The sequence below is a fragment of the Impatiens glandulifera genome, chromosome 3, assembly GCF_907164915.1.
Source record: "Impatiens glandulifera chromosome 3, dImpGla2.1, whole genome shotgun sequence".
Classification (NCBI taxonomy): Eukaryota; Viridiplantae; Streptophyta; class Magnoliopsida; order Ericales; family Balsaminaceae; genus Impatiens; species Impatiens glandulifera.
This window is the reverse complement of record NC_061864.1, coordinates 48,581,125-48,606,064: the sequence shown is the minus strand read 5'-3', so window position 1 is coordinate 48,606,064 and position 24,940 is coordinate 48,581,125. Positions and strand designations below refer to the sequence as shown.

The 24,940-nt window shown below is 38.1% G+C and overlaps 1 protein-coding gene across 1 annotated transcript; it reads left to right on the top strand.

Moving 5' to 3' along the window:
* The first annotated feature begins 2,088 nt into the window (after positions 1-2,088).
* Positions 2,089-2,614, top strand: LOC124930311 (protein nemuri-like). The gene is made up of 2 exons (XM_047470668.1): positions 2,089-2,477; positions 2,578-2,614. The coding sequence occupies exons 1-2, from the start codon at positions 2,089-2,091 to the stop codon at positions 2,612-2,614; spliced, it is 426 nt and encodes a 141-aa protein (XP_047326624.1).
* Positions 2,615-24,940: the final 22,326 nt, after the last annotated feature.

Here is a 24,940-nt window from a genome sequence, read left to right as displayed (position 1 = left end):
TGAATGAATCGGAGGCCAGTTCCTCCAACATGAAGAGTCCAAGTCAGAAGGACACGGAATCTGTCGATTAAAGGGTAAAGCAAGGTCCAGGCGTACTTGTTGCAACCCCGATGACATCCTTATCCACTCCCTCAACTTTCCTGAGGAAACCTTCGAGGTCCTGTGCCTCAAAGGAGAAGAAGACAAAGGCGCCCTGTGCGTCTAAATACGCTAAGGTAAAGTCTTCTAAGTCTTTGGCTGTTGTGCCAAAATTGGTTGTTTCCGAAGTGGAACAAGCTGAATCTGTTTTCTCTCCTCTCAGAGAATCTACTGAAGGGCCTGCTATTGAGTCAGGTGGTCCAATTGTTGAATCTATTAACAGGGCGGAATCCCCTGTTACCCAATCTGATCAGGTAGCCGTCGGTGCTACAGAGTCATCCATACCAGAACAAGGTGTTGTTCCTACCCTTGCTGCTGGTGAACCCATCATTCTTGCTCCCAAGAATTCCTTGGTGGTTGGAAAAATCGTTTGCAAAGATCTTCCTGTTGAGCTCTGTTTGAGACCTCAATCGGCCTTCGAACTATTGTGGGTCAGGAAAGGAGCAAAAGGAATCGTTATTGGTGAACCAAGACCTGTTCCAAAACCTATAGAGGTTGTTGGAAAAGGTAAGTCTACTTCTCTTCAAGCCCCAGAGAAGGTGTCTGAAGCAAGAGGAATCGTTGATCTGAACTTGGATCAAGTAAAGGTTCTTTCATCCGAGAAATTAGAAATCTATGATTCCTAGCGTACTGAGAGGTTGTCCTCTAGCTATAATGAACTCTCTGTCCAATGCTGCCATAACAAAAGAATGGAAGAAAAGAGTGGCAAACGAGAAGAAGATCCTGAAGTGGGCAAGAACTTCAGATGTGGATGAAGCTTTGAACAAAAGAGAGTTGGTGGAAGCTTGCATTCTTGGGAAAACTCTATTTCCAATTTATGAAGCCAGAAAAGAAAACTTCAACCCTGACGCAAAAGGAGTTGCTGTTGAAGCCAAAGTGCTAAAGAAATTGAATGATATCTTGGAAGGCTATGTTTCTGCTACTTCCAGATATATTCATGGCGTCGATTGCTTTGGCGCAGAACCGCTCAATGTAGAAGAGGACATGGATATTCCAAATGCCGATGAATCTGATGCTACTCTCCTGATCGAATTCGGGACCCTATCTACCGAAGAGAGACGCATTCAAGATCACCCTGTTCAAGAGCTTCCCAATGAAGATGAAGCAATGGTGAATGTTCAAGAGCCTAAACAAGCTCTTGTAACAAATGTTGAAGAAGGAATCGTGGAAGTTGTAGCTGAGGAGGCTTCGAAAGATCCTAATGAAGAAGATGTGATTATAACCCCTGTTGCAAGAACAGAGGGTGTTCAAGAAATACTAGCTGAGGCAACTCAGTCAGAGACTGCAAGAACTGAGGGGGAACCCTCTAAAGAAAAAGGTGATGAAGAAGAAGGTCCCTCGTCTGAGGAGGAACAGGATGAGCAACCCAAATTTGTTAAGACCTACTTATTTACGAAAGGTGTTGTGGGAAGTGTTCACGAAAACATAACCACTCCCCGTCACTATTCTGGAAGCTTGCTCGAAAGATTCGAAAGGGCACAAAGAGAAGTTGACGATGAAGAGGCACAAGAGAAAGCAGCTAAGGATGCTGAAGTTCATCAGCCTGAGCAATCCCTACAGGTTCATACAAACTTTGAGCCTATTCAAAGTATGGTTGTTGATTCTGAAGAAGTGTCTTCCCATGAAGGTCCATCTGATAGAAGAGATAAAATGATAAAATCAATGAGGTCTATGATTTCCTCAATGCAGAAGACCATGTGTTAGTCAATGATATCCAGGGAAGAAGATAGAGCAAACTTCAGCAATATGTTCAAAATCCTAACCGAGCTGGATAAGACCCTGAAGATGAATACGTATGAGACCCATGTGTCAAATGTAAAATTTTCAAAGTTTGAACAAAAATGCCTCAGCCATCACACTGAACTGTTTGACATTGAGAGTCACAACAATGATGAACGGCACAAGGAAACTTTGGATGAATTCGCCTAGGTGAAGAATTAGCTGGTAGAAATGCAAGGGTGCATGAGTAGAAATGACAATGAACGACAAGCTTTTGCCGAGAACCTCGCAAGGAAGTTTCAAGCTAAGGAAGATGCCTTCGGCAATGCTGAAAGTACTCAACCTCGACCAGTTCAAGGTGAGTCTAGCAGAAGGAACGATGGCGTAGCAACCGGAACCAGATCCAGGCGTGCCACAATTTCTGATGATAATCCTAGGCCAACCAAGAGAGGCGGTGGTCGAAGTGGTTCTGAGCGTGGTGGAAGAAATGGTGGCAGCCGGACTAGGTTGTCTAATGCTGATCAAGGTGGATGTGGAAGCGTTGTTGAGCGTGGAGGAAGATCAAATGCAGGAGGTCGTGGTGGTTGCGGCTATCCTCACTTCATGAACATGCTTCCCGGGCAGGAAATGAGTCCAACCGATCCTCGAGTAAAAAGGGAAGAACAATGATCTCTCTTCTTTTACTCTGTTTAAACTTTAATGAACATGGTTTTTTATAAGTTTTTCGAATACTGGTTATTTTGAATGGTTGGTGTAAGTGAACAAGTTGTTTGTTTATTTATTGGATGAATGCATGTTATGTTGTATGTATGCAGGTTTGCAATTTCTTCATCAAAAAGGGGGAAATTGTTGGGTCAAATTATTTTGACTAAGTGTTGAAATAATTTACCCAATGATATTTTGATGATGAAATAATTTATGTGTTTTGATACAGGTGTATTAAGACAACATGTTATTAGACTTGGATCTAATGAGGTTCATTAGACCAATTTTGATCCCCATTCGCATTAAGTTAGACGCAGGTCTAATGAAATTAGACGCTCAGTCTAACTCAACGGAGTTAGCCGGGGCAGTCTAATAGTCGCATGAATTAGACGTGAGTCTAATAGAATTAGACGTACAGTCTAACTCATCGGAGTTAGACGTGTAAGTCTAATAGACGTGTAAAGAATTAGACGGGTAGTCTAATAAATACACGGAATTAGACGTAAGTCTAATAGAATTAGACGTACAGTCTAACTCATCGGAGTTAGACGTGTAAGTCTAATAGACGTAAAGAATTAGACGGATGGTCTAATGAATAACCGGAATTAGACGTGGTAGTCTAACTCAATGGAGTTAGACATCCTGTTCTAATGGTTATTATAATTAAACGGGTTGTCTAATTAGTGAAAGTTAGACGTGAGTCTAACTCCTTCAGATTAGTCTGAGGTAGAACCGGAATTAGACGTGGTAGTCTAACTCAGTGGAGTTAGACGTACCGGTCTGATGATTATTATAATTAGACGGGTTGTGTAATTAATGAAAGTTAGACGTGGTTCTAACTCCTTCAAATTATTTTGAGTTAGAACCGGAATTAGACGTGGTAGTCTAACTTAGTGGAGTTAGACGTGCCGGTCTAATGGTTATTATAATTAGACGGGTTGTCTAATTAGTGAAAGTTAGACGTGAGTCTAACTCCTTCAGATTAGTCTGAGGTAGAACCGGAATTAGACGTGGTAGTCTAAATCAGTGGAGTTAGACGTATCGGTCTAATGGTTATTATAATTAGACGGGTTGTGTAATTAGTGAAAGTTAGACGTGGGTCTAACTCCTTCAAATTAGTCTGAGTTAGAACCGGAATTAGACGTGGTAGTCTAACTTAGTGGAGTTAGACGTACCGGTCTAATGGTTATTATAATTAGACGGGTTGTCTAATTAGTAAAAGTTAGACGTGGGTTTAACTCCTTCAGATTAGTCTGAGGTAGAACCGGAATTAGACGTGGTAGTCTAACTCAGTGGAGTTAGACTTACCGGTCTAATGGTTATTATAATTAGACGGGTTGCCTAATTAGTGAAAGTTAGACATGAGTCTAAATCCTTCAGTTTAGTCTGAGGTAGAACATTACCCGTTTTGCAGGTACATCCTTGATGGAATATTCGGCGCACTACCAATTCGGTACGGCTACGATCCTTGTGCTCAGAGTCTGTTGTGTACAATGGAAGCTTTCCAATGGAAGAGCGCCACGTGTCATTCTTGAAGATTTGACTGTTACCTCTTGATCAGTATTTAACCAATCTTTAGAGCAACGGACAAATCATCGGTTCTCAAGCCAATACAAACGAACAAGTATTCTGATTTTGCAGAGAGAGACTACTCAATCATCTTGCTTACTGAACTTACTTTTTGAAGCTTCTTTCTGATTGTACTGTGTGTGAATCGAGAGAGAGATCTAGAATCAAAAATACCATTAACTGAGTGATATTCTTCATCTTCTTGTAATTGAACAAAAAGTATTATGTTCAATAGTGAGCTAAGTGTGTGTAAACTTTATGTGATTCTCATCATATAGTGAATCCTTCCGGTGGTTGGAAGAAGGGGTGACGTATGAGAGTTTCTTCGAACATTCATAAACAAACTGCTGTGTTCTTCATTTTCTGTCATCTTTTCATATTTCATCTTGTGCTTCAAACCCAAGTAAACAATTCCGCCTTGAATCCGTTTCAAGTGTTTACACAAGTTTGCGTAGAATAGAAAGCGAATTAAATCCTTAACAGGATTTCTTTCAAAACGTTTTTCATAAGCCTTCATCTTTAGCCAGACCCCCATCTCTATCGATAAAGCCGATCCTATCACAAGTGCATGGGACATCAAAACCATGGTGATGAGGGAATTAAGCAACCTAGGACAGATGAAGTTGCACGACGTGTTTGAGGATCTGAAAGCTTACGAGTTCGAAATAAAATCTCGGATCGAACACGGAGCATCAACATCAACCGTAACTAGAGCTCTAGTGACATCAGTGGAACCAGCGATCCGTGTATCGGCCGTTCCGGTTCCCATCAAAAGCACTGACCAGATCAGTGAAGACGTGATGGTCATGTTAGCACAGAAATTTGGTAGATTCATGAAGATGAATCAACCATCGGACAACAACTTCAACTATAATTATGTCGATAAATCCAATGTAAGATGCTTTAACTGTGACAGTTTTGGTCATTAGAGGTCGGAATGCAGAAAACCGAGGAGAGACGACCGAAAGCCGAAAAACAACTACCAAGGAAACAATTATCAAGGAAACAACTACCAAAGAAATAATTATCAAAGAAATGACAACAAAGGAAACAACTATCAAAGGAACAACAACCAGCAAACCGATGAAGGAAAAGAAATCCAGAAGGCACTCATAGCATCCGACGGTGGAAGCGACTGGGCATACTCCGACATCGAAAACGACGAAGAAAGAGTTACATGCTTTATCGCACATGAAGAAGAGGTATTTGATTTCGCATCTGATGAATTTACTAAAGAAGATCTAGTTAATGCACTCAATGACATGGTCGCTGAGTTCAGAAACTTGTCTACTTATATACTGACTCAGTCAAATTATGAAATCGGAGAGTGAAGTGGTACCGCTGGTGAGCCATGCGAAACCACGATATATGAACCGGTCGGACTATCCTTAGAGAATGAGAAGCTCAATGAGACAGTTAAACCGGTAACTGAAGAAGATGAAAGGACCAAATACATCACGGCTGCTTGGGAAAGATCCCGTGAAGCCGTAAATCAGATGTGTAAATATAAAAGACATCCTAAATGCAAATTTGGTCTCGGTTACAAAAACGACAGATCCGCCAACAAGACCTCTCCAAATGGGATGAAACTCACAAAAGACAATCTTCCTTTTGTAAGATTTGTCAAGAGCTCTTCAGCCGACACTGAGGCAGAACGTGATCTAAAACCGGAAAAAGAATTAAAATATGTAAGTCCAACCGACTCGGAGAAATTTCTTTATCCTAAGAGAAGGAAAGTCAACCGGTCAGTAAATAGACAAACTAACACACGTTCAACATAAGGTATTATTCGACAGACAATAAATTGTCAAGCCGGGTACCGGAAAATCGATTAAAACTATCACCGGGAAAGTTATCCGACTTATTAAAGTCTGGATCCCAAAAGGACTAATGAACCACGGACCCAAATGAATGTGGGTACCAGAAAGGTGTAAATATTTATTTTTTGCAGGTTAGGAGGAGCAAACGGTTAGAAAACTCAGAATGGTACTTGGACAGCGAGTGTTCAAGACACATGATCGACAATAACGGACTACTAACCGACATCACACATGAAACCGGAGCAATGATCACCTTTGGAGACAGCTCAAAAGGTATAACCGTGGGCAAGGGTAAGATTGTCCACGGTAACCTGTCTATAATTAATGTGTTGTTAGTAGGGAATTTACATTTCAATCTGTTAAGTATAAGTCAAATGTGTGATATAGGGTACACGGTTGAATTTCATAAACATGCATGCATAGTTAAAAATCATCAAGGTGATACACTACTAACCGGAAACCGGATAGGAAACATTTATAAAGTTGATTGGAAAACTAAAATTGAAAATCATGTTTGCATGATAGCTGGGAATGATCCAAATTGGCTCTGGCACAAACGGCTAAACCATTTAAACTTTAAAACAATAGTTCATGGTTTTCCAAAAATTAAATTTTCGAAAGATAAAGTATGTGTTGCATGTCAAATGGGAAAACAAATAAAATCATCTTTTAAAAGCAATGGAAACTATCAATCCGAACGATGTTTAGAACTTATACATATGGATCTGTTTGGCCCGGTTAGAGTAACAAGTCTAGGAGGCATGCATTATACCATGGTAGTTGTTGATGATTATTCAAAAATTTCAAAGTTTTTCAAATGAACGTTAAAAGTGCTTTTCTAAATGGTAAAATAAATGAAGTGGTATATGTCGAACAACCTTCAGGTTTCAAAAGTCCAGAACAAATGAATCATGTTTACCAGCTAAACAAAGCCCTTTACGGTTTAAAACAGGCTCTAAGAGCCTGGTATGACACAATGACCGCATTTTTATTTGATTACAAGTTTACAATAGGTTCGGTTGATAAAACTCTTTTAAAATTTGAGAAAAAGGAACACATATTACTTTTTCAGATATATGTTGATGATATTATTTTCGGTTCAACCGATCCAAAATTATGTGATAAATTCTCAAAATGATGACTGATAAATTTCAAATAAGTATGATGGGAGAATTGAGTTTCTTCTTAGGTCTTTAGGTCAAGCAGATTGAAACCGGAACCTTCATAAGCCAAACAAAATACACAACCGAACTATTGAAGAAATTCGGAATAGATACATGTGTCGAGGCGGCTACTCCGATGAGCTCATCTGTGAAGTTAGACAAAGACGAGAACGGTCAAATAGTAGACATAACAACATATCGAGGAATCATCGGTTCACTACTCTACCTAACAGTCAGTCGACCGGACATCATGTTCGCGGTCGGAGTATGCGGGAGATTTCAAGCTAATCCAAAGAAATCACATTATACCGCGGCTAAAAGAATTCTAAAATATTTGAAAGGAACTCAAGACGTGGGACTATGGTGTACTCAAAAGACTCTAGTTTTAATCTAATAAGTTATTCTGATGTAGACTATGCAAGCTACAAAATCGATCGAAATAGTACAAGTAAAACTTGTCAGTTTTAGGAGACCGGTTGGTCGCATGGTACAGCAAAAAGCAAACTTCAGTTGCAACTTCAACCGTATAGGCGGAGTACCTAGCAGCCGGAAGCTGTTGTGCACAACTTCTCTAGATCCAACAACAACTCAGGTATTTCGGTGTGACTGTCGAAGAATCTCCGATCTTCTGTGACAACACAAGCGCAATAGCAATCACATACAATCCGGTGTTGCACTCAAGAATCAAGCACATTGACATAAGACATCATTTCATACGGGAGCATGTGCAGTAAAAACACATCCGGCTGGAGTATGTCTCAACCGAACAACAAGTGGCTGATATCTTCACTAAACCGCTATAGGAAGCTAAGTTTTCTTACTTCAGAAATATCTTAGGACTTACTGATAGTAAACAACTTATGCCATAAACATCAATGCATGCTTTCAAACATACATCATCATGAAAAACCGGGGCATGAGCTCAGGGAGAAGCTTTCGCTTCTCAAGCCATACCTCAATAAGAAATTAAACACTCAAGGATGCTAACCGGAAAGAAGTCTCCGGTTAAGCTTGACAAACTCATACTACCAAATCACATGTACATATATTGAGCGGTTCAAATGACTTGGTAAAACAGACAGTTTACTCCAAAGCTGAATAAATGTCGATTCAGTTTGACATTTCTTCACACCGGAATAAGCTATCTCGATAAAACTAGTCATGGAAAATTAATCAATAAAATGCATCATGATTTCGGTAAACTGAAGTCATCCGGCTAACTTAGGACGGCTGACCGCGTTTCCATGCATACCTTGATAATGGAATCAATAAATCATAAAACAGTCTACCTCAATCAAGATGACGACACATGTCCATCATCAAGAGAGGACGACTAACATTTCCTCCATATATTTATTTTAATCATGAAAATCTTTAGCCATCATTACCACCACATTGGAACTAACCATTGTACATCTAAACAAGTTAACCTCATACTAATTACTTGATTACATCATTAAGCACGCCCACATCCCTAACCTAGCCGAACCCTTGGCTATTTAAATAACCCCTCATTTCTCAAACATTTCATAAGAACATTATCGACAAAAATACTTAAGCAAGGATCATCTAAAGAACATGAACACTTCTCCTCTCTCTAAGAAGATTCTTCTAGCCGACTTCGACTCAATATATCAGTATGAGGATTATGGCATTAAGGATTTGTTTCTTGCCCTTGAAAGAACCGGGCTAAGAAAATTCTTAGAAAATCATTTCATCATCGACTATCAAGTAGTCGATGAATTCTTTGAGACTGGTAAGGAAGTGCACCGGGACATCATTCTGGCGTAAGTTTACAGTCAAACTTTCATATTCAGCGAGACGGATTTCGCTGAATACTACGGTTTACCAACTGAAGGGGTAACCGACCTTACATACTCTCTAGTGACCATTGAAGAAATGTGTCACTTGTTCTCAGGCTCTAACATTCCGGTCAAAACCTGGGATTCTAAGATTCACCTTTCTCATAAGTACCAGATTCTCAGCGAGATTCTGGGAAAATCAGTTCTGGGTAGGGAAAAGAGTTACTACTACACCTAGCAAGTCTTTGAGATGATGATTACCATCACGGTCGGCACCCTGGTGAACTGGTCCTGGATTATCTTCAATAATCTGAAAAGGATGATCACCGCCAACAAAACCGGCTATGCTCTCCAGTTGAGCGGCTTCTGCGCTAGTCTCGACATCCACTCCGGCCCATGTGTCACTCTCCATCCAAGGCATGTGCTAACCAAGGAGAGAGTTCAAGAGATGATTGATAGATGGGACAAGGCAACGGCTAAAAATATTCCAACCGTTGGGTCATCCAACTATTGATCTTATCTTGATTTTAACCATACTATGACATTCTCTTTTCTCACTCTACCGAACTGGTAATTTTATTGTACTACCGGTTTGGTACACTCTTAATGAAAATCATTTCTTTCCTCCTTTAGTCAAATCTTGGGGCATAAAAGTGTTTTTGTATTGTGTGTGTGTTTTACCATTGAGTAAAAGGTATTGTATTACATCATTATGAGTGGTGTAACCGACGAGCAGTAAATAAGACTCAATCGGATTGTGTGTTGTGGTTGTGTAATATTTCTTAGTGAATATCCTTCTCACTATTTGAGAAGAAGGGGTGACGTAGGAGATTAAACTCCGAACATCCATAAAATCTTGTCTCGTGTTCTTTACCTTCATATTCCGGCTTACTCACTCAAACCTAACCAAAACATCTAAGTTACTCTAACAGAACCGAATTATCAATCACTCAAACTGAATCGGTCCCTCTCTCCATCTTAACCAACTCCTTCTAAATACATTCCAAACCGAACTGTGTGAGTTGCTTCAAGCTAAAACAAACCACTTCCGCACTTGAACCCGGTTCAAGAAGTTTGTGATAGCTTGTGTAGTGTTAAGAAGCGGTTCTAGTCTCTAACCGGACTATTACCAGTGTGAGTGTTGTGTTGTTAAGCGTTCACCCTTAAAGCCGGACCCCGGTCCTTCTAGGGCGATCCTGATCCTAACACCTTAGTACCGGTGTCCTAGGTCCTAGATTATTTCTTATTGGTCGCAGCTTAGGGCCCTCGGTCATACATGTTGGTCCTGACTAAATAGCCTCGGTCAGGGTGTTAAGGATTCTTGGTCATTAACTAGAATTCTGGATCGTGTGCCGAAATTCTCGGTCGGATGCCTTGGTTCTAGATGGAAATCATTAGTCTTGGGTTTGGGAGTTCTCGTTCAGATTTTTGGCCTTATGTCTAATTTCTTAGTTGGATGTAAAAATCATTGGTCAGACCCCTCGATCCTAGGTTAAGAACATCGGTTGGAGCTTTTGGTCCTAATTGAAGAACATCGGCCAGACCTCTCAGCCTTGACTGAAATTCTTGGTCAACCTCTTGGTCCTGGTTGAAATTTTTCGGTCGGATTTCTTTATCATGACGGAAGATCCTCGGTCGGATCCCTCGGTCCTAGGTCGGAGCTCTTGATCCTCAAGAACATCAAAATACAGGTTTTTCAATTTTTATGGAGGGTTGGATTTTTTATCCAAGGGCGTGGGTAGTTTTACAAAGCATCCAAAAATATTTAGAACATCATCCCAATGTATAAATCGACCCGGGTGATAATCAATTATTTCAAAATATTTTGTAGCAAAAAATCGGGAAGATTGTTTTGAAATGTAACGAGCTAACCAATAACTTTTTTTATACCTCATATACTTGATTGGTACCAAAACAAGAAAACTGGATGTTTGTTTGTAACAATTCAAGAACACAAAAATTTCAACTATTTTGAAAATTTTGAGTTTTATCAAACATGTTTGAGATGGATCAAACATGATCCAAACAATTTTCCAACATCGTTAGAAACATGTTTGAAAACTTTCTTGGCTATGATTCTTGAGGATTAGCTCAAGAAGAAAAAACCCGATTTTTAATTTTTTCAAATACAAATTTGGGGTTTTGAATTTTAGATCAATTGATCAATATTGGCTTTGACAGAATGCTCATAAAGGATCCTTGGATCGATTTTACATCAAAACATTTAACAACCGGACATCATATAAGCTTATGAAAACTGAAATGTAAAAATTTCAAATTCAAACTAGAGAATGAATTAAAGGTTGATTAGAACCTTACCAAGGATTGTAGAACACTCCTCATACCTTAGAGAATCTTTGAGGATGATCAGATCCAATCTTTAAGGCCTTATATATAATGTCTAAAATACAGAAGCTTGGAGCTTTAATAACGATTTTTTTTTTAATTTTCGATTTGAAGCTTGAGAGTTGATCTCTTGGCTTTAGAATTTTTAAGGGAGGCTATTTTTTTTTGAGAACGAAAATGGGGCAAAGGATTAAGTATATAGCTCGCAAACACACTTAATCATTTAACGAGGCGCAGAACTTGCTGCCTGACGGGCTCGAACCTAGGATCTTAGGGTTGGTATCCACCTCTTTTTGCCGCTAGGCTAGAAGAGGGGATAAGGGAGGCTATTTATAGTTCCCTAAAGTTGGTTGAGGACTTCAAGTGGATTGACTTAATGAAAAATCATCAATGGTGTTTTGGCTATTCTTTGCTCTACTTGCCGGTATAGGCATGATTCATGCCTATAAATGTATGGGAATTGATGACTAAGGTAGGCTGATTATTCCACCTTACGAATTAACTGAAAAGGTGGATTCGATCTTATCCCTCCAGTGACCGCGACAAAGAAGATTATATGGGCATGAAACGATGTCGTTTCGGGCGAGAACGCGAACATAGAGCGGTCCATTGGCGTTTCGTCAACATTTTGTTTGTCCCATTTCATTCTAGTTGACGAAACTAACGCTCGCTTTAGTTGTTCGCTACTTCATGTGCTCATGCTCCTTCCATTGCAGCGGGCTACGCGGGCGCGTCAGAGGGGTTCGATGAGATTCCAGCACCTACCCAACGGACGCGGTATCGGTTGTAGCCATTTCATAGATTTTGACTACACCCGATTACAAATTTTATTTTTATTTAAAATATTTAGGGTTTGTTTGAAATTTATTTTTCTTTCACCCTTTTTCTTTTATTTTTAATCATTATAACACACAAAATATTAAAATAAATATAACAAATATTTTTTTAATTAAATTTTATTTTATTTTTGTGTATTTTTGGGTTAAATAAATAAATTTTTTGGATGAAATGTGCACCACACTTCAATCAAAATTATATATTTTGATCCCTTGATTTTTCTAAATTTAGTTTAAGATAAAATTAGTACAACATTTATCCCAAATAATTATTTTTTTTGATTTTGTCATTTTCCTTAATTATTTATATTTTAATTATTTAAATAATTAATCTAATTAATTATTTAATTAGGTTTTGGCCTTGGGGTTAATTGTTTTGATTTTATTTATTTGAAAATAAATCAAAATAATTATTTTAATATTATAAATTGAGTATGTAGAATTTTAGTGCTTATAGAGTGTCCTATCTAATTGAGTTTGAATACAACAAACTAGTTTTGAAAACGCTGATTCTAATATGACTTCTAGGCACTAAGTTATCTTGTCTAATTTATAATGAGGGTATTTGGAATGATAGAACCTATATCGTGTTGAGTTGGAGTAACCAGGTGATGTAGTGTATCACATTCGTCGAGGTGCTTACGATCGTTGCTTTAGGGATCTTTCCTTGGTGATTATTCTAACAAGGATAATTTTGGGAATCCTGTTTTACATATCTCAAGAAAGTATCCGTAAAATCCACTGGGTAAACATATAGAGATAATCACAGGTATTTGAAATATCAATTCCTATTTAGCATGAATATCAACTAATAGTTCAAGTTAATCATGTACAAATGGTTAATGGTCAATGTATGAGACATAAAGTGCACATGAAAGTTTTAGTAATGCTTCATGTATGTTACTAACAAGTAACACTCAGGATGATCATAAGTGTATGATCACGAGACTATCAACAAATATGTCTTCGTGAATGTTAACAAGTTTGCTTATATTACTTACTAACAAGTAATTCCTAGGGTCATGTATAAATGACCGTGGTACCCTTTAACATATATGACTATCGTGGGAGTTAACAAACTTGACACGGGGGTTACCAACATATAAGGTTGAAGGTGATCATATAAATATGATCATAGTACTATCAACATATAGATTTTTGTATTCGTGAATTGGACAAACAATATCTATTGGAAAATAAGATTTTGTTGGAATACCTATAAAGATATAGGGTTTTGTTTGAGTACCTATCGAGATATAGGGTTTTGTTGGAGTAACTATCGAGACTTAGGGTTGTGTTGGAGTACCTATCGAGATATAGGATTTTATTGGAGTACCTATCGAGAGATATGGTCTGTTGGAGTACATATCAAGAGATAAGATATGGTTTTGTTGGAGTACCTATAAAGAGATAATGTTTTTGATAGGATCGGTGTAATCAATAGAGACGGGGGTTTAACTATTAATAACAACTTCTGGAAAATTGTTTGATGGAAATCTTGTTAGGGATTAATATCACTTTCTATTTTTCACAAACCCTTGCAAACTCTTGAAGTGATTCAAGTGCGGAAATGTTTTCTCAGGTTTGAAGCTAAGAACCAATGAGAGAAGAGAATACATAATATAAATGACACAGCAGTTTGTTTATGGATGTTCGGAACAAACTCTCATATGTCACCCCTTCTTCCAACCACCAGAAGGATTCACTATACTTCTTTGAATCAAATACAGTTTACTGGCTAGCTAAATGTTGAACATAATAAACTCTGTTCAATTTCCAATATGTTTAAGAATATCACTCAGCTAGACAATGTTTTTGATTTTATCTCTCTCTTGAAGATGATGTACAAAATCATTAATCAAGTGAGCAAGCAGACAACAATTCGTGAGACAGTGCCAAAAATCAGCGGCTCGTCCGTTGTCCTTGAGGATCTTTATATAGAAAACAAGCACCAACAGTCAAATCTTCTGTATTGACACGTGGCGAGCGTCCATTGGAAGCCGCCCATAGTACAAGAATATAGCAGGCTCTATGCACCAGGATCGTGGCCGTACCAATCTGGTAGTGCGCCAAACATTCTTCTAGAATTGTCCTGCAGAGAACAAGTAGTGGACAGAATATTTACTTACGTGGAATTAATTCTTTGGATGCAATTGGATGTCGTACTGAATTGCACGAATTAGTGGAGTAGGAGTAGCGAACAGCTAGTTGATCGAGGGTAGACAGATGCGAACTTCAAGCAACTGCTGAAGTGAGGCATTAGACGTGCTTCATTAGACTGCCAAGTCTAAGGAAGTTTGACGCTCACTTCTAATAGAGAGATCCATTAGACCACCAAGTCTAATGGAGTTAGACTGCACATCTAACTACGTATCTGTTAGACTGCACCTCTAACTACGTATCTATTATATCTATTAGACTACACGTCTAACTACGTATCTCTTAGACTGCACGTCTAACTGCATATCTGTTAGACTACACGTCTAACTACGTATCTGTTAGACTACATGTCTAACTACATATCTGTTAGATTGCACGTCTAACTACGTATCTGTTAGACTGCACGTCTAACTACGTATCTATTAGACTGCTCGTCTAACTACGTATCTGTTAGACAGCACGTCTAACTACGTTTATGTTAGATTGCACGTCTAACTACGTATCTGTTACACTGCACGTCTAACTTCGTATCACGTCTAATAAGCCTTTTTCAAATCAAGTCTAACTTAGCATATTTTTGATGCACCTGCACAAAAACAATTAAACGGCTTTGCTTTATTCTTATTTAAGTTTTACACATGTTCATCATCAAAATATCGTTAATCAAAATAAATTGATGATGTTAAAACATAAATAAAAGATTGGAAATGTATAAGCAAATTTGATTATTATCGACACAATAGATAGCAAAAGACTATTCATGTTTTCAAGATAGACATAGCATGATCGATAACATCAGAAGATTTTTCAAAAACATTCAAAACATTAAAAGATTTTCTTTCCCCCTAAATCTAAGGTTAGTCTTTTCCTTTTTCCCCTTTTTAACATCATTGGAAGATGGAATCATAATATGCCCTTTCAGCCAAGAAGGCTGCCCGATTTCGTCTCTTCAACCTGAGCGTGCCTACTCGTAGAACATAGTCGAGAACCTTTTGGTTGTTCAAGACTCTAGATGGATTGAAGTGAACACTGTGTCCAGCATCATAGAAGAGACAACAAAGGAACGTGTTGAGAGGAGCATCATATCCATACAGATTCTTTGGAGAAGAAATCATCTTTATCAGATTATTGAAAAGAAATTTCGACCAATTGATGGCTACACCCCTTGTGATGGCCACCATTATTTCAAAGACTTTATTGCAGTAGATGTAGGAAGAATCCTTAGCAAGAATATATTTTGAGATGACGTCGTTGAGTAGCGCAAACTCAACTTTCAGACAGGAACTCTTTTCGTGAGAGGCGATAGGAAAGTGATGTCCTTCAAATGATTGATCTGAGAAAATGAGTTTCATCTCGGACAAAATTTCATCGGAGGAAGGAGGGAACTCAAAGATCCCTTCAGTTGGAAGCTGGAAGAACATGGAGAATGTTTCCTCTGAGAAACAAACATTTTTGCCAAGAATAGTCACACGAATATACCTGTTATGATAAAATATGGCAGTTTCAAAGAATTCACGAACCGCCTGTTCGTTAAAGATGCAGTGGGTACGTAGAAACTTATTTAGCCTAAAAGTTTCTAGAGATTGAAACATTGTAACCATTTCTGGAATCATCAGGGAGGAGACAGATTCAAAATATATTTAAAGAGATTTTGCAGTGATAGAAGACATTTCAATAAAATGAAAGAAAAAGCTTAGGGATTCAAAAGTTACAAGAAGGATTTCATGGAGAGAGAATCGGAGATTCTGGAAGGAGATACTCAAGCCTTTGAGTATGACCGTTTCTTAAATACAGAAGAAGCTAACATGTAACCATTAAATTGATAATTATATGAATTGTCAAAAGCCTAAGAAACTTATTCCCAAGAGACGCAGCTATCATTTAAGATTAATCATGAAAAAGTGCTATTAATGTTAGACGTGTAGTGAAAAGTCATCAGACATTTTAATCAATCTTTAAACATTGAAAGACACATGTCTTCAAGCTATTGAAGAGATGACTGTTTATTTTTGGCGGGAAAGGTACATGGACAGATACAATGGTAGTGGACAGATGTCCCAATAGCCAGAAGATGAATAGTCTAATTACAAAGTAGTTAGACGTCTAATTTACTTTCCACATTCTTTACCTCTAATTTGGATATGCGTTTATTAGACGTCAACGTCTAATCACATTTGTCTTATAGACAGTCAAAAGTCTATTAGACTTTGAACATCTAATTATGCATATACACCATGTGTTAGATGTGTGTTTGGATAGACATGAGCTTCCAATTGCTCTTGTCTTATAAATATCTAAACGTATATTAGACGCCGACGTCTAATCGCGTAGGTTATTAACCACGAAATGTATCCAAAAGAAGGTATAGACTGCTTGAGGAAACTCACGTCTAAGTAAATGTGTTTTTTAGACTACTGGTCCATTGGACTTATTGAGACCTCTTTCTACTTGTATATCCAGTTACATTTGAACAACATGCCCCCCCCCCCCACACACACACAGTATATGCATATGAGAAAATTAATCAAGATCAAAAAATCCTAAGATATTTCTAAAGTGAGAAAAATTAGTCTCGGGTAGAGGCTTTGTGAAGATGTTTGTCGTTAGTTGATCTATTGGGACATATTCAAGGCGAATATGCTTCTAACTGACATGCTCTCGTATGAAATGATGTCTGATTTCGATGTGCTTTGTCTAAGAGTGTAGAACTGGATTTTAGGTGATGGCTATAACACTTGTGTTGTCGTAGAAAATTGGAGATTCTTCTACCTCAATCCCATAGTCCTTTAGCTATTGTTGAACCCACAAGAGTTGAGAACAAAAACTCCCTGCAGCAAGGTACTCTACTTCAGTTGTAGACGTAGCAACGGACGTCTACTTCTTGATGAACCATGAGATTAGACGATCTCCAAGGAACTGATATGTTCCACTCATGCTTTTCCTATCTATTTTGCACCCTGCATAGTCTGCATCTGATAAACTTGTTAAATTGAAACTGGAATCCTTCGGATACCACAGTCCCACATTTTGAGTTCCCATCAAATATTTTAGAATACGTTTAGCAGCAATAAAGTGAGAGAGTTTAGGATTAGCCTAGAATCTTCCATAGACACCAACAATAAATTGAATGTATGGCCTGCTAGCAGTGAGATAGAGTAAGGATTCGATGAGACCTCTATAGGCAGTTATGTCTACATCCTATCCACCATCATCTTTGTCTAGCTTTCTAGAGGAGCTCATTGGAATAGCTGCAGCAGAGCAGTTCTCCATCCCGAACTTCTTTAGCAGCTCTTTGGTGTATTTGGATTGATTAATGAATGTTCCCTTCTCTAACTAACAGACTTGAAGACCGAGGAAGAAAGTTAGTTCTCCCATCATGCTCATTTCAAACATATCATGTATCAGCTTGGAAAATTTCTCACACAAGTTGGGGTTAGTTGATCCGAATATAATGTCATCAACATATACTTGAACAAGTAGAATGTGAGAATCTTTAACAAATCTAAACAGTGTTTTATCAACAGTTCCAATAACAAAATCATGATCAAACAAAAACTTAGTCAACGTATCATACCAAGCTCTTGGAGCTTGTTTCAAACCATATAAAGCTTTGTCAAGTTTAAAAACATGATTTGGTAAGTATGATCTAGAAAATTAAGGGGTTGTTCAGCATAAACTATTCCAGATTATAACTATAAGAAAACGTAAAGACAGATTAGAACCAACTCCTTTCGTCGCCTTAAACACTCAGCCGGATCAGGGCACAAATGCCGAAACTATTGCCAACTTCATACGGGGTGGGAAATCTCCACCTTCCGGGACTCAGACTCGACCGACAAGATCGGAAGGCGGCTTCTTCGACCTCGACTGAACCGCTTCGAGATCATCTTTCCGCACCGGTTGGGAATTCGACACGAATAGGAGACAGAGAGAGGCGAAGAAGGCAAAGGCAAAACAACAGGGGGAAAATCAAACTCTTGAACCTTTTACTTGTTCCCTAATTTTTATGCCTTTTAAACTTATATTCTATCACTTAATATATTTTCGAAATTTCGGTTTAAGAATATATTCTCAAACCTATGATATTTTTGAACTACCTTGGTTAAACTCTCTGATCAACATACTGGTTTTTATACTTTTCGGCAAAAAGCATCAAAAAGGGAGAAATTGATAAAATATTTTAAAAATAAATTTTCTACAAATCGGCCAAATAAATTTAAGTTCTTTGAAACCAGCCAACGATCACAAGTTTAGAATATTTATTCTAAATAATCAAAAAGGGAGAAATTGTTAGAAAAATCAAGATAGTTAATTTATTAAAAAGAAAATTAATTATCCAAAGAACTTAATCAATTCTTAATGTGCAAGAACATCATCAACCAGATCTGCCAAGCCGAAATCCTAAATTGATCAACCAAACCGGCAAAGCCAAAATCTCAACTTTACCTATCATCTCTATTAAACAGAATCGGCTCAATCATCACATGCACAGTAACCCGAATTGGCTTAACCACAGATTCAGCTAGAGTTGAAAACCTATAATATCCGGCTAACTCAACGTATTAAAGATCCTAAAGCCAACGGAAAGATCATTCAAAGCTATGGAAAATTTGAAGTTGTCGTAATGAATATTCCATGGGAATATGCAGAAGAAGGATCTGAAATAAAGCATGCGGCAATCTAATGATTACGGATTTTATCCAAGTTCACAAGCAACCTTCACGAGACAGGTGGCTGCTTAATGCATGTTTGCCATGTGTACAAAAGGCAAATCATGCACGCTACCTACTCTGACCGCTCGGCTACCTATGACAAACCAACTCAAGAGAGAGAAATATGATCGTTGTCATATTTCCCATATAAAAGGAAGCCAAAGCATTGAAGATAAACAGTTCTGAGATACATGTTACCAACCTGGTTTTCACCTAATCAAACCTGAAAATCATCTGATCTGAAATATACTGAATTTATATAGTTCTCTTGATCAAAGTGAAACAGTTGTAACATTAAACATTTTTTTGTAAAAGTGTATTACATCACTACGTGAGTGTTGTAAAGTGAACGACGAGCAGTAAATAAGAATTGATCGTATTGTGTTGTTGAATATTACATTAGTGAATATTCTTCTCACTATTTGAGAAGAAGGGGTGACGTAGGAGAGTTTGCTCCGAACATCCATAAAAATCTGCGTTTTGTGTTCTTCATTTACTTTCTATCACTAAACTAATCGAACTGGTTTTCCCCCATTCCTACCGAACCGAATCATTATATATACTTATTCCCATCGAACCGATTTTACCTTAGTCCAACTGATTCCTCTACTCTACCTTCTTTAACTGAACTGCGTGTGTTGCTTCAGGTTGAAACAGACATTTCCACCTTTGAACTTGGTTCAAGAGTCTGTGACAACTAGGGATGGCAATGGGGCGGTTCGGGGCGGGGAATGCATTTACCGTCCCCGCACCGTTTTAATTTCGGGGAATTTTTTAATACCATCCCCGCCCCGTTCGGTTTTTTTCGGTTTCGGGGAATCCCGCGGGGCACCGTTAATAATTATTTTTATTTAAAATAAAATAAAAATTATACAATAAAATTATATAAACAATTTTTTAATATAATATATATTATAATATATTAAAATTTATATTATTATAAAGAAATAACATTACTACTCTTATAAAATATAGTGAATAAATAAATATATTAATAATTTAATATATTTAATTATGTTTATGGTGTTCGGGGCAGATTCGGGGTAGATTCGGGGTGAAATCGGGGCGGGTCGGGGCGGGGGATACAAATACCATCCCCGCCCCATTCCTATTCGGTTTCGGGGAAAAACCATCCCAAACGGGGCAATTCGGTTCGGTTTTCGCGGGACGGTTTTAAATTGCCATCCCTAGTGACAACCTACGCATTGTTAAGAATGGCTCTAATCTCTAACTGGATTAGTGCCAATTGGTGTGTGTTTGTTGTAAGCGATCCCCTTTAGCCGGACCCCGGTCCAATATCGGCGATCCCGATCCTAACAACATTCATCCCATAGTTAAGTGGTCAGTAGATCACTCAGTCCAAACGCCCTACTACCTCTGGTCATAAAACTCTAGCGAAGAGGAGAAAGTTGCAAATGTAGGAGTCGACTACAAGTACCACCAGATAGAATCGCACTTATATCGGAGAAACTGTTGAGGTTTCCTTCGTAGTAAAGAAGGCCAGAGTGGCGGACTAATTTATTGTAGAGCTACCTCCCTTGGTAGTCTCTATTTTACCTTCGAACGTAGTGCCTACTAAGGCATCTACTGAGAAGCTATATAAAGAAATGGCGTTTATCGATTCTTCTGGGTAGATGGTTGAAACTCCTACAGAAGAAGCGTATCTTAAGATAACACCTACTCCTTCTCTAGTTAGAGAGCCTACTGATGTTCCCGTTGTGGAATCGACTGTTAAACCAACTATTGAGTTAGTTGGTGCTAATAAAGAAAGACCTACGGGGGACGTTGTTGTCTCTCCTACAACATCAACGGATACAAAAATTGTTGGCTTGGTTGCCGAGACAGCAACTGTTCAGATTCCTACTGTAGAACCGGCTATTACCCTAAACCTGAAGTTGTTTCTTCAATGGAAGTAGTTCCCATTTTCGACTTTTATCCAACAGCCATAGCGAGACAGATTCGAGTTGCACATGGTATCGTTTTCAGAGAATCTGTCCTAGTTCCAAAGCCTGTCAAAGTTATAGGTAAGGGTAAAGGACCATTGGTTGTTGAAGAAATTCCCAAAACTCTCTCGGATGTGTAGCAAACTCTTGACCTCATCGTGGAGGATGTTGAGTCCACTACCTCTAAGAGAATAGAAGCCTTTGATCAATGGTGCAGCATAAGACTTCATACAAAATTCAATGAAGTAATCCAAGGTACTAATGTGAGTAAGTAGAGGAAGGCGCTTCTAAAGTTGGAGAAATTAGTCCTCACTTGGACCCTCACTTAGGATGTTAATGAGGTTCTCAAGCGAAGAGAGCTCATTGTTGTAGTTTCCAGAGGGTGTGTCTTATTTCCACTCCTCAACTAAAGGGAGGCCAACTTCAACCCTTTGGAGAGAATGGCTGAGAAAGACGACAAAGTTAACAACCGTCTTCAAATAATCATGGACTCCTACAACTCAACAGATCTGTGTTTTCTTCATAGCACGGAATCGTCCAAGACTAAATAAATGTGTTAGACGGCGTCCAATACTGAGCTGAATATCTCGGATGCTGAAAAGGAGCTAATATTCGTTGAGAATTTGCAGCCTCCTCCTGCTCGGTCTATTGAGGAAATTCGTCTTCTAGATCTTCTCACTACTGAGCACCAATGGCCTTTAATTGAAGAGTAGGAAACTCTTCAAACTTCTGAGCAATAACTTCCTTTCTCTGCTGAGCAGCAGTAGCTCTCTTCATCTAAAGAGCAAGAGAAACTTCCTTTTGCTGAGAAGGAGTTGTCTCAAACTACTGAGCAGCAGCAGCTCTCCTCCGTTGTTGAGGAGCTGGTCTCAAAAGCTACTGAGAAGGATCCTTCCTCTACTCCTGAGCAGCTCACCCTGTTAGAGCAGAAGTCGTCTGTTGAGAATGAGCCTTCCACGGCTGCTAAGAAGCTCTCAACTTCTGTCTCTAAGAAGGCCTCTTCTGTTCAAACAATCTCATCAGACGAGGAGACGTCTGGAAAGAGGTTGTCATCCCTTAAATCCAAACGTTCTTCTCCTTCTCCATCAGAGAAATCTATATCCAATAAAACTGAGTTCTGATAAGGTGTCAGGATTTATAAGGGATCTGTGCGACGAGATTGAAGGAACAAACGATGAGTCTCGAGTTATGATAAATGTGCCTCGAGCCTCATCTCTAGCTAAAGAACCAGCAAAGTCTGTTATTGAAGTAAGCTTTCATCCCTCTCCTATTCTCTTTGTCCCAGCTGGCTCCCACATCGACTCTTCAGTCCCCCATTCCCCTGAGGAGTCCTCTCAAGGAACCATCAATCTCTGGAACTTTATTATGGACGCTTTTGCGCCTATGAAGTAGAGCATTAATACAATCTTTAATAATTTGGAGATTCTGAAAGAGAGAACTTCCTCAAACGCATGTCAAACGGATGATGTAGCCCACGCTCAAGGAAATGCCATCAAAGAGCTATTGAGGACTTTTGGTGAAGTTTCGATGATCAGAAACTAGATGACCAGGATCCAGTCAACTTTGATCTCGACCGCCATCGATTTTCACAATGAGACAATGTCTTCAATGTGTATGTTCGCCCATCAGCTGCTCGAAATATCTAAATCCCTCAAGATAGCAGAAGTTGAGCGAATCGAAGATGTTGACGTAGTCGCTCAATGCTTCCAAGCTGAAGAAGATCCAGTTGATGAAGCTTCCAAAGTTGTTGCCCTCGCTCTTGATAATGTTAAAAAGGGGGAATGTTTCAATCAAGGGAGAACATGCGCGCGGGGCACTCGTTCTAGAAGGAAGCCAAATCAAGAAGGACGAGGAGGTAGCCGAGGAGGTGTCCAAGGTGCAAACCGTGGAGGAGGTCGTCGAGGCTGGGAAAGATATCTCTATCAATAATTAAAAGGGGAGGATCTTAAACCTTGTATATCTTATGTTTTCATATTTATACAAAGTTATTAGTTTTAACATCATCAAAAAAGGGAAATTGTTAAATAAAGTTAAATAAAAAAAACGAAAAGTTAATTAAAAGAGAAATAATAAATTAAGGGAAAATGCAATAATTGATTTAAATAATCTTAAATGAATAAGTTTAAATCATTACGACATAGTTTTAATGATGTGTTCATAAACAAAACTAAGTTGTGTAAATTGTCTTTGCGCAAGTACGTCTGAAGAAGCGCGAGAAAACATCTTGCTTCAATAGACGTGTTGGTACGAAGAAGCGCGAGAAGACATCTTTCTTCAACCGACTTGTTAGTCTAAAGAAGCGCGAGAATACATCTTGCTTCACCAGACGTGTTAGTCTGAAGAAGCGCGAGAAGACGTCTTGCTTCAACAGATGTGTTAGTCAGAAGAAGCGCGAGAAGACGTCTGGTACATCACAATCCAATGAATATATTCTTATGTACGTTCTTGTACATCTAGCGTATGTCTAACGGAGAGCTGACATGAATCCAAGAGAAAGATTCGGCCGTTGCTACACTTCAATATAAAAGGTAATTAGAGTGCAGTAGTGAATCTCTCAACTCTTGCTTCCCAAAACAATCGCACAAATTCTGAATTGCTAAGTGTTGTTATTTACTCTCGCTCTAAGATCATTCTATAATTCATTTACTATTTTACCCGAGTGTATTATCATTACTGTAATTTGAACACGACTATGTCTATTCAACAGAGTGTTAGCTAGAAGTTCAGACACAAGCAGTTGTTAAGTCCAATGTTTTTGACTGGGGTTCTATAGTTGTTATACGAATCAAAGTCTTCTAGTGAAAAACCTTCTGTAAATAGAAAAAAGGTGACGTATAAGTTTTATCTCCGAACATCCATAAAACTCCTTGTGTTATTTCATTTCTACATCTTCCAATCGTTTATCTGGCACTTCAAATCGAGCAAGCTTTTTCGTACTTGAATTCGTTCAAGAGTTTGCGAAGATTTATGAAAAATAAAAACATATTTTCATCTTTAACTGGATTAAAATCAAATTGGAAGTGATTATTATTTCAACAATATTCAACCCCCCTACTATTGTTGTACCCGATCGTAACAAGAGATATAAATTATTGAGAAGAATAGGACTTGGAAATTAGTTGAACACATAAAATAGGCAAAGAAGATTGGTGTTAAATGAGTGTTTAAGACGAAACTCAATAAATTGGGAGAAATCAGTAAGACTAGTGGTGAAGGGATATAATCAAAAATAGAAAATTGATTACAAAGAACTTTTTGCACTTGTGGCTAGATTACATCAGGATGGTGATAAGAGTTACGAATAAAAGAGATTGGAATATATATAAACTTGATGTCAAAATTTATTTCCTTCGTGTTGAGCTTTTAAAAGATGTGTATGTGATGCAACATCAAGGCTTCGAGAAAAAAATGTAAGGAACATAAGGTATAGTTGCAAAAGGCTTTAAATGGCCTGAAATAAGCTCCAAGGGCCTGATTTAGTCGCATCGAGTCATACGTCGTTCAAAAAGAATTTGAAAGGTATCCTTCTAAAAGCCTACTCTTTTTTGTTAAATCTTATTTGAATAGTGATATTTTAATAATCAATTTCCATGTTGACGATCTATTGTTTAATATCAATAATGAGCTGTAATTGTTTTTAAATCTATAAAGAAGGCATTTGAAATGATTGATATAGGTAGATTTCAATTTTTGTGTGAGTTGAAATACTAAAAATAAGAGAGGTATTTTTATTTGTTAAAATAAATATGCTGCTAAAATTTTGGAAATATTTGAAATGGGCTTATGTAACTCTATAAAGAATCCTATTATGCTAGGAACTAATCTCATTAAAAATGATGGAGGTATAATGGTCAATTCTACCACCTACAAACATATTATAAATAGAGTTTAAAAAGAGTATTAAAAGATATATTAAATGAACTATGAGCTATTGTATACAATATAAGAAAGACTGTGGACATGAGGAATTCTCGGGATACATCGATAGAGACAATACTTTTTTTAGAACATTGGGTTTTGCTTATCC

Coding starts and splice junctions, on each gene's coding strand:
- LOC124930311 (XM_047470668.1), top strand. CDS start 2,089: ATGCAAGGGTGCATGAGTAGAAATGACAATGAACGACAAGCTTTTGCC. Junction 2,478..2,577: donor TTCATGAACATGCTTCCCGG/GCAGGAAATGAG, acceptor GTTTTTTATAAG/TTTTTCGAATACTGGTTATT.